General features: G+C 36.2%; 1 protein-coding gene across 1 annotated transcript in view; it reads right to left on the bottom strand.

Moving 5' to 3' along the window:
• The window catches only part of wge (BAH domain and coiled-coil containing protein winged eye), a 118,862-nt gene that overhangs the window by 17,059 nt on the left and 90,073 nt on the right, over window positions 1-11,730 (bottom strand). The window contains exon 7 of the mRNA XM_017909045.1: window positions 2,066-2,362. Coding sequence (XP_017764534.1) covers window positions 2,066-2,362 — 297 coding nt within the window. The remainder of the gene's footprint in view (window positions 1-2,065; window positions 2,363-11,730) is intronic.

The raw sequence follows: 11,730 nt of genomic DNA, 5'->3' as shown, positions 1-11,730 counted from the left end.
GGGGAAAAAAACGAGGCAGTCGGTTGTAACGCTGCTAATTCGCGGAATCGGGGCAAAGCCCCCGACAGCGCGATAAATTCGACAAACACCAAGCTTTTTACTTTCCCCTTTATTTCCAATTACGTAGAATTAAGTTCGAACACGACAATTTGTCGCGACTATCCATTACACGGCAGGCCGAAGAAGACAGAGATAAGGAAGAGGGAAGAATTTAACCCTTGTATATATATTAATTGCCTCGAATTCGCGACGATAAAAAGTATCGTTTCAGGGTGAAATTAATCACTCGAGGGTAGTTTCGTTGAGGATGCAGAATCGTGAAAATAGAATCGAAGTCTTAGGAATGAGATGATTTCATTGAACCCTTGGAATTCGCAATGATAAAAATTATTGTTTGAGGATGAAACTAATTACTCGAGGGTAGTTTCGTTGGGGATGTAGAATCGTGAAAATAATTCGAAGTCTTAGGAACGAGATGATTTCATTGAACCCTAGGAATTCGCGATGATAAAAATTATTGTTTGAGGGTGAAATTAATCACTCGAGGGTAGTTTCGTTGGAAATATAGAATAGTGAAAATAGAATCGAAGTCTTAAGAATGAGATGTAATTTCGTTGAACCCATGGAATTCGCGATGATAAAAATTATTATTTGAGGGTGAAACTAATCACTCGAGGGTAGTTTCGTTGGGGATGTAGAATCGTAAAAATAGAATCGAAGTTTTGAGAATAAGATGATTTAGTAAACATTCGAGGATGGAAAGAAAAGAAAAAGAAAAGTCGTCTATCCCTTGGAATTCGCGAAGATAAAAATTATTGGATGAGGGTGAAATTAATCACTCCAGGGTAGGTTCGTTGTGGATGTAGAATCGTGAAAACAGAATCGAAGTTTTAAGAATAAGATGATTTACTAAGTGTTCGTTACATGACAAGGGTGGAAAGAGAAGAAAAAGAAAAGTATTGACAGACCCATCAATTCTTTGAAATTCGCGAAGATAAAAATTATTGGTTGAGGGTGAAATTGATCGCTGTGGATGTAGAATCGTGAAAATAGAATCGAATTTTTACGAATAAAATAATTCAATGACTGTCTATTACACGAGAAGGTAAGGGGATGAAAAAAGAACAAATTTCTATGTTTACTTATCAATTATTTGGAATTGACGATGATAAAAATTGCCATTCAGGGCGAAATTAACCCCTTCTAAGTAGGACTAATATAGATATAGAACCGCGAAAATAAAATCGAATTTTTATGAAGAAAATAATTTAATAAACATTACTTGGGGATGTAAGAAACAAGAGGAAAGAATTTTCATGTTCATATGCCAATTTCTCGAAATTTTATGCTGTTAAAGTGGACATTCTAGGGTAAAATTGCTCTAAAGTAGAACAATATAGAGTTAAAAGAATGGGTCCCTATTTTCCCCTAGAATCAATCCCTTGCCTTACAACTTAAATTCTAATGACAACTACCATAATCAACAGCAATAACACGTAACTGAGACAGACAGACATCGTCGAAAATTAAGCACGAGACGGACCCAGATACCTACGTTGTTTATATTGGGCCCTATCTATAATCCACGACCCCCACCCGTAATACCTAAGCCTGGTCCGATCTCCTTACCCTGACTCTTCCACAAAAATACATTCCACGTAGCAAAATAATTTTATCTCGTCAACTTGACATCCTCGTCAGCATCACCTGTCGAATCACAACGCCTCAAACCACCGTTTTTAAACCTGTCATCAGTAACTCCGCGATCAACCTTACCGTTTCTTCAATATCTCCGATAATTCCGTTTCTTCAAGATTCCGATCCTTTTTCATTTCCGGATCATTCGACCATGATGGCATCAGTCTTAACCCCCGATATCCCTAAAGAGCGTCCGCGAAAACGAGCAACCAGAAAGCCGCTAGTTAACCCAAAAGCCGAAGGAATGCAAAAAAGAAGATGACAAGCGGGCCGTGACGGTAGCAGTTCGAAAGTGATGCCGAAGAGCGTACTTAACGCTCGGAAGAAGTGACGGAAAGGCGAAAAAGAAGCAAGGGTTCGGTCTCACCTGCAGCTGCAGCTGCAGCAGCCGCGGCCGCCGCGGGGTACTGCCATAAGGTTGGCGGCCATGCGGCTGTGGCCGCGGCAGTGGCGGCGGTTGCCGCGCTGGCCGCGGCTCCGATGCTACCCAGCGTGGAATTTAGGCTGGAATTCAGGCTGGAATTCAGGCTGGAGCCAAGAGCGGCGTTCAACGAGGGTGCCAGGGCTCCCGAGGGAATGGCAAGGTGGGCCGGTCGGTCCTCCCCTCCAGGTCCTCCGCAATGCACCAGGGTCGCACCGCCTACTGCCATGGCTGTGCTTGAACCTAACAACAGGCCCAGTCAGATGCATTTCTCCTCTGACGAGCAGATTAGCCCAGCCGAACGCTCATTGTTAGAGTCTCTGGCTGCATGGCTGGTGTCGCGTCGCGTTCTGTCGATAGTCGTTCGATAGACCGTAGGTATTGGCAGCGGATTGTTATTGCCACGAATAGCGGAAGATTGGTAAGTATAACGGTGGCCATGATATAGCGAGGTCGTGCAATTGATCGGAATCGGGTCTTAGAGTGAACATGTTCAGTGGCAGGGACGAGTGATTAACCCCTTGTAGTGGCTCAGGCTAGGTCATCGTGAATTTTTCATCGCAAACTTCGCAAAGATGAACTATATCTGTCACGGGAAAAAGTTGCACGGTTTGACATAAATGAAATTGATCAGGTTTTGGAGCCAATGTGTTCAATGACAGGGACTTGCGATTAATTCCTTATGCTGTGATAACGGGGTTAGATCGTCGTGAATTTTTCATCGCGAACTTCGCAAAGATGAGCTACAGCTGCTATAGAAGTGAAGATATACTACGTACGTTTTAACATAAGTGACATTGATCAGCTTTTCGAATACACGTGTACAATGACGGAGACGAGCGGTTAATTCTTTATACTGTGATGACAAGACTCGTTCATCGTGAATTTTCCATAGCAAACTTCGCAAAGACAAGCTATACATGTCACAGAAGTAAGGTTTAAACTTCATACGTTTCAATGTAAGTGAAATTGGTCGGGTTTTCGAACAAACAGATTCAATAGCAAAGACACGCGATGCGGAGGCTAGATCATTAGCTTTTCATAGCAAATTTTGCGAAGATGAGTTATATTCCCCATGCAAGTGAAGATATACTACAATTGCATGATGTTTTAACATGAATAAAATTGGTGAAATTTTGGAGGGAACATATTCAGTGGTGAAGCGATCAACCCCTTATACTGCGACGACGAGGATAAGGGTTGCTCCAATTATATTTATAAGTTTTAACGAGTAAAGTTGACCAGCGACAAGAACAGATAATTGACAGTAACATGATTACACTATCGATCATTTTTCGGGTGTCGAGGCCAAAGTTAAAGTCCTAATTGTGGAGCTTTGACATCGATCAATAATACCGATCCTTAGGAGCTTATGATATATGATTTAGATGATCCATATGACAATTTAATCTACGAGCTCGCTATATCGCAATAGGTAATATACATTTAGGCAGATTTGTTTTTCGACTCGTTACTCGTGCTTCGATTTCTCAGGTTGTTTGAGGTTGTTTGAGCTCGTGCTCCGATTATTTTTATATGTAATGTAAGAATTAAAAAAAATTCTTGTACGATATCGTTACGAGGTTTTACTACGAACAGTTACACCTAATATAATGTTAATGTATAATACATTCTCTGGTATAAAAAAAGAATTAAATACCGGTGAAGTAACTGTACTGATGTTATCTCTGTTTGACTCTGTCGAGACAAAGGTAGTAATAATAGTTGGCTTTTTGTTTATTCTTAAACCGGTTATAATGACGCAAATGCGAATTAATGAACAACGTTCTAATGTCGAGTCATTTGAAATTAAGTGCTTGGGTATTTAATTGATCTCTGAATGTGAAAGGTTGGAACATGTAAATAGGTAAAACTTCTTACTGTCCGATATGATGAAACGTTAATTAACGAACCAATCGAAATATTAAAAACGCTGCTGATAGTTAATTAATTTTTCGTAATAATTTTTAAACTGTCCGACATATGGCTAAGAATATTTCGAAACTAATTTACGTGAGGGATCAATATAATATAAATACATAACACTTAAATGGTATGATGAAAATAAATAAAATAAAGAAATATATATAATTATTAATATCTAATATTATTAATATCTAAATAAAAATCATATTATATTAATTTTGGCAGAAGGACATATGTATTTTCAGCGACTGAGAATGTTTCTCAGAAAACGAACCATAAATCAAAATGGCGAATCGAGTAAACCACGCGTCAGGAGTTCTAGTTTTCTCGGAGACCACGTGTATACGAGTAAACAAGCTCTCAATTTATGTTATTTGTCAGAATATTAAATCTAAATTTCAGAGGAATATTTTTAGGCACGTGAGAGCTCACTGGTCCCTTGATGACAAAATTCTTCGAATTTCCTTATTATCGAATTAATAAGCAATTACTCATTATGATCCAAATTTTAAAAAATAGGGATTTTAGATTTCTCATTAACAATATTTTTAGGCACGTGACAGTTCACTAACCCCTTGATGACAAAATTCCTCAAATTTCCTTATTATCGACTTAATAAGTAATTATTCATGGTGACTAAAATTTAAAAAATAGGAATTTTAGATTTCTCAAAACCGAAAATGAAAACCATGACGAAGACTACTTTATATAAAAATTCATCCGCGTTTTTAATTTTCGTTTTCCTTTTTTTTCAAAATAAAACTTTTAATTTCGAAATGCTCCCAGTTCAATATTCCCAGGACATACGTGGAATAAAAATATACTCCTCGTAAAACAGCGAAAAAAAAAAAAAAATTAAAAAAAATGTCAAGAGATAGTTATTCAAAATCGGAGAGATCTTGCGTGAAAAATCCGAAAAATCGCAAATCCTATCACGATGCAAATCGCATCGCGTGCTCTAACATCGCGACAAAATTACTCGCTGTGGACCAACGAATCTGCGAACCGTTTCTCCCTATAATCATGCAAAATGTTCACTGCCGGCCATCGTTTGTCTTCATCAACAATTTGCAAAATTCGGCCGCGATTCCACTCGAAAATACATCCACGCGGCCGCACTCGGTGTGGATATCGTTAATAAAGACGAATAATGACGATTCGGGAACGATGAGGAGCACAGAGGGCGCATTTACCCGCTGTCAAGCCTATTTTCATCTGTGTACGTACGCGCTGCCATTTTATCTGGCTGGTAACAATGGGATAGTGCTCAGAGGGTGTGTAACAATGGAATAGTGCAGCAGGGATATACTATTTCAGCATTGTGCGACAGGGAACAAGTGACGGCCACGACGAAGATTCCTGTCTTCCTGTGTCAGACACAACGGTCGTCTTCATCCTCATCTATCTTCGTCTTGGTCTATGACTCATATCCCAACTGAGGGAGAGATTGTACGGCCCTGTTAACCATGATCGATTCGAGTAATCACTGGGCGCAGTTTTAATGGGTACAATTTTGGAACCTTCGATGATACTGTTCCCTTCGTTCTCTATTCTCTGTATATAGCTTCTTAAGCAGAACTTGAAATTGCTTGTCACTTGGCGATTTTTCCATTACAGAAAAATAGCAATTCGAGTACATTCTGTCATAAAATCGACGACATTTTTAAAGCAAATGGATGAGAAATCGTGTACAAATCAGGGCGTTGAATTATTCTGTTTCGATATTCCATGCATAGCTTGGTTATTTTTAAATTTAATATAGTGTAGAGATGGGATTGGTGGTGGTATATAGAATTATTTATTAATAATAAATTAACAATGTGTGAGTGATGATTAAACACACGAATTGTCTCTTTACACGAATCTATATCGATTCCTAACTTAAGACTACGCTCAACTTAACAACGCAATGACAACTCAGCCTGCAGCAACTAACTGCTCACAACTAAAACTGTCTACTGCGTACAAACGAACTGTCTATTAACCACTTTTTGCATTCTTTTATATCTTCCCCAGCATGTAAACGTTTTCCAAAAGCCTCCCCCAACATGAGCTAATATGGTCGTGCTAAGGGCCTGACGCATCACTGGGGTTTTTCCGATCGACCTGGCCTTCGAATCCTCGGTGACTTTCTAAGCTAAGGCTACCTGTACATGGGGTGCAAAATCTGCGATACTACAATAGTAATTAATTACATGAATTAACATCAATTTTTGGAATTAACCCTTTGACTGCCACGCCGAAATCACATGTTTCCCTCGGGGCGCCACGGGGGTGCACCGCTAGATGCAAGATTTGTTCTAATACTTTTTTGATGTTCTAATCAAAATTTTTAATTGTTCAATGGGGCACTTTTTATTTCAAAGTGTCTTCTAATTGTTGGTTATATTCAAAATGTACTAATTGTCAATTTTCATTCAATGTTGTTCTATGTAGTTTAAGTAGTTCAAGAGCTTCGGTCACTATGACCACCTTGGCGTTAAATGTATTAAAAATCGTGCTTCGTGGATAATAAATAAATGGATAATAAATAAAAGGTTTTGTGCTTTTAATAAATTCTATTTTTCTGAGACTTCATTAAGAAGTATTAAGTCAGTTAATACTGTTCTAAATTTATATGCGTCCAAGTGTTGACGATACCATTTTTAAATATTCACTTTGTATAACGTAAAAATTACAAAATTCGACAATGCCATACATTTGGGATCCTTTTCAGACGTTCATTTAGAGAAAGAGACAGTGAATGAAAAAGAAATATAAAAATTTATTTGTAACGAAGTAAAACTATCCAAAGAAAAAATGCGAAATATTTGCGATATGAATTTTTATTGATTACATCATTAGCGAGGGCACAGTATGGGATATATGAGATTAAGCGAGCAGTATGTTTAAATGGAAGAGGAGGAAATGGGATACCTATTTATCCTATAATAAATTAGCAAGTAAGACAAGAGTATACTACTATTATCGAATCCTGTTCCCACAAAGTTCTCTGAGAACTGAGGAAAAATAATTAAAAAGATTGGAGACCCCTACCGTAAATATTCTTATGCTCGAATCAAATTTCTTAACAAATTGAGCGCCGGCCTTATTAGCTTGTATCCGAACAACGATTAGCTAAAGAAAATATCTGAAACTTATACATTTTCTTAAAATACTATATTTTGATTGCATATTCGTCATTCTGTGGACATTTCACTATTACTAGAATCATCGGAATCACTCGAATATTGTAATGGAACAGCTTTTGATATTCTTCTTGGACCCAAATCACTATCACTGTCCTCGACTTGTATGCCAGTATCTTCTGAATGTATCGAATAATCTGATAGAGGATCAGCAATATACTCGTTAAAAGCTTCACTCATATTATATGGATAAAAAATTACAGAATAATAAGACTTATTATATTGTTCAACGAAAAGCATGAACCTACGAAAGAGGTACTAACTAAGGAATACACTGCTCGCGAATGATTCTTGCTTTGATTGTTTCTGAACCATCGCATACGTTTTATTTTCGGAGTATAACAAATGCAGATTGTCGTAAACCTGACAAGTGAATGCAAATTGACATGTAAGACACCCATACAAGCAAAAAAAAATCCTCATCATCGCGAGGGCGAGAGTCAAGTGACAAACTTACAAACCCGCGTTTTCACTTGACTGGCGCTCAATGTGTTAAAATAAAGGTTGGATCGTTCCCAGAAAATTCTGACGCCATCCGTATCCCTGCGAAAGGGTCGAACATTAATCCCCTAATCAAACCATGCATGATTTCCAAAAGTCTCCAAAATTTAAAATTCATCGTCTCTATTACCCCTACTATACACAATCCAATCCTTAACCTCCGAAAGTTAATAAAAAAAGAAAAATACAGAAAAATTCCACTGCCCATAAAATTCCGCTTGCACCCGCCTGATTTGCATCCGACATCTTCTCTCGATCGGAATATTTCTATCCCAAAGGAACGAATAATACCCGGATGCACGCCGCCGCGATTCCGCTGCGAAATTATTCACGTCCAGAAAAATTCCGCCCCCGTCCGCTTGCTCGTTCGCGACGAGCGATCCGTAACGCGGCTCGGTCGCGCGAAAAAGTATCGATATTCCACGCAACGATTGGATATCCCGCGATGGGGTGGCTGCAACGATCGCCAGAGGAACGGGATAATTACAACGAGTCCGTGGAAGACAAGAGGAACCTCGCGACTGCCGACACAACCCTGTCCGCTTCTTCTCCGCGACTCATGCTCGACGTGCTCGTTTCTCGTGTCGCGTCGCGATCACTATGCCGGGGTTATGAAACGCGCCCGACGATTAACGAGTATCGATTCGCCTGCTGATAACGTACTTGTCGAACTCGCGAGGGTTGAAGAACCGCTGGCTCCGCGAGACGCGAGGTTAGGTTCCACGCTGTATAATGATACGTGCTTTGGGACGTTACGTGAACGCGTACACGCGTTTTTTCAGTTTCGGTCTACTCGTTTATCTGTGTACCGAGTCATTGTTCTGCTATCGGAGAGAGTATTTATATAAGTTGTTAAGAATAACTTCGAGATTAGGAGTTTTTCCGAGAGAGTAAAGAGTCTGGGTGTAAGGGGTTCAGAGGGGTTGAGTAGGTACTCTGTTTGCCTGAATTAGGCTGATAATATTCTGTTTTGTACTGAAAATATTCTGTTTTCTGAGAAAATGGAGGAATAGGTGAATTTGAGGATGGACTTGGTTTAAGTCGAGTTTGAGAGATGAGATGATCGAGGGATTTTTCGTTTGGGTGCTGGGAAAATGGGGAGACTGTGAGTTGAGTGATGATTAGGTATAATTTCTTTTTCGTGTTCTGAGAAAATTGGAAAAATTATGAAATGAATCTGAGTTAGGATTAATTTGAGAATCGAAGAAATAGCTAGGAATATTTACTTAAATTTATATTCAACATTTTTATATATTTATTTTTTATTTTTTAGCGTTATATATATTTTAGAGTTTCAGAATTAAGATGATCGAGGGATTTTTCGTTTGGGTATGAATTAGGATTAATTTGAGAATCGAAGAAATAGCTAGGAATATTTACTTAAATTTATATTCAATATTTTTATACATTTATTATATATTTTTAGCGTTATATATATTTTAGAGTTTCAGACTTGAGATGATGGAGGGATTTTTGGTTTGAGTGCTGAGAAAATGGGGAGACTGTGAGTTGAGTGATGATTAGGTATGATTTCTTTTTCCTCTTCTGAGAAAATTGGAAAAATTATGAGATGGGTCTAGGTTAGGATTAATTTGAGAATCGAGGAAATAGCTAGGAATATTTACTTAAATTTATATTTAATATTTTTAGCTAGGAATTACTCACTTGTTTATTAATTTTAATATAATTATTGTTCCCCTCGGAATTGCTGATCCTTGATTTCTGCACTTTTAAATATCGCGAATTTCAAGGAGGATTTAAAGGAAATATATTTTCATAGAATTAACGCGTGATTAAATTTGCTATCAATAATTGATCAAGTCCCTACCTTCCGCGAAAGAAAAGAGAAAAAGAAAATTCCTTTGGAAACAATGGATACATAATATAATTAGCAAATTCTTGCAGATAATCTAAAAATTTGTTAAACAAAGAAGTCAATGTGTGTACTATCTTGATCTCGGAGGTGTTCTAGACAAATTAATTAAAAACTTTAATTAGATCACCCAAGGCTGCCTTTGTTGCACTCGTTTGCACTATTTACACTGTACACACGCTTCGAATCTGCAGCGGAATCGAAAATCCCATGCAGCTGGAAGTGCTGCGTGGATCACTTCCGAGTGATAACAAACATTTGTTACCGAGTCGCGACGCTACTTATATGGTTTCCATGTCTGCAATCGTCTCTTCCAGGTTGTTCTAGCACATTCCGAACGATTGCGAGTGGATTCGATGATTTTGTAGAACGAATAATTACTATATTCCGTTCGATGTTTGTATAACGATGTCGCGATGGGATACATGACAATGACAAGCAAGAAAAATGAAAAGGTACTTTGGTACTTTAAGTCAAGGCTCGATAAAATCTGAAATCTCATATGGCTTAATTTACGAATGAATCTGTATTAATTAAAATCGTGTTTTTAAAAATATCCCAATAATTTAAAAATTTATTTTTATTTTTCATAATACTATTCGAGAATGTTAAAATTTGATATTTATCTTGATAATATTTTGATCTTCCAATAATAATAATCTAATAATGTAATAATCTAGAAAGAATAATTATGTGATGAGGATCTACAAAAATTTGTTTGAGGTAATGTTCAGTGAGAAAAATCTTTAGGAAAGTAGTATTGGAAAAATATGTATGGTGAATATTGGTAAATTATTAATTTAGAGAATTATTAGCCATTGTACGGAAAAATCTTGGTTATCTTGTAATTATCTAAGAAAATTAGAGGGGTAAGCTGAAGTTAATGACTTTTATTTTAACAAGGAACAAGTAACAATGAACGATTATTGAATAATTCGTGTCTTGTAAGTTAATGTATAAATTTTCTGTCCACGAAAGTTTAAGAAGCTTTCTACTGTTGACTCATTATTGAAAGTTTAATTACTTCCAAGACTATTTAACAATTAGAAACTCAATTGACTCGCACATTCTCGACGAATTTAATTTGAAAATTCATTGCTCCCTTTATTATTTTAATCGATATTTAAATATCTTAAAGCAACATTAAATTATTATATTGGCTTCAGTAAGCTGAAACTTTATTTCAACTCCAAATTTTTAGCAAAATTTTCAAAAACTATATTCCATTTTATTCTCTGGACACCATTGATACTTCATATAAAATTACTAAAATTTTTCGCATTTTCAGGAATGTATAATATAACTAGAAAGCAAATTATTAAATCGATTATGAATTTATCAATATCCAATTGCCAATCATTTTCTCGGCAACTTTGAACAATTAAAATTCGAATAATAATAGAAATTCTAACAAAATATAATCTGCAAGATTTACAAACCTAAATCTTTTATCACTTTCTCACTAGTTTTTAAAAAATTAATCTACGAGATTTAGAAACCTAAATCTTTTCCCATTTTTCCACTATTTCTTGAAAAATTAATCTACGAGATTTACAAACCTAAATTTTTCCTATGTTTCTGTTATTCAAAAAAAAATTAATTTACGAGATTTCCAAATCTAAATGTTTTTCCACTTTTCTACTATTTCTTAAAAAAAAATAATCCACGAGATTTACAAACCTAAATCTTTTCCTATTTTTCTACTATTTCTTTAAAAAATAATCTATGAAATTTAAAAACTTTTCTCACGTTTCTATTATTCAAAAAATAATTAATCTACTAGATTTACAAACCTAAATTTTTTTCCACATTTTTATTAATTCTTAAAAAAATTATCTGCGAGATTTACAAACTTGAATCTTTTTCCACTTTTCTACCATTTCTTAAAAAAGTAATCTACCAGACTTACGAACCTAAATCTTTTTCCACATTTTTATTACTTCTTAAAAAAATAATCTACCAGTTTTACAAACCTAAATCTTTTTCCACTTTTCTGTTATTTCTTAAAAAAATAATCCACGAGATTTACAAACCTAAATCTTCTTCCACCTTTCTACTATTTCTTTAAAAAAAAAAAACAATCTTTAAGATTTACAAACCTAAATGTTTTTCCACGCTTCTAT

The sequence above is a fragment of the Eufriesea mexicana genome, unplaced genomic scaffold (assembly GCF_001483705.2).
Source record: "Eufriesea mexicana isolate 0111107269 unplaced genomic scaffold, ASM148370v2 scaffold34, whole genome shotgun sequence".
NCBI classification, from domain to species: domain Eukaryota; kingdom Metazoa; phylum Arthropoda; class Insecta; order Hymenoptera; family Apidae; genus Eufriesea; species Eufriesea mexicana.
This window is presented reverse-complemented; position numbering and strand designations above follow the sequence as displayed.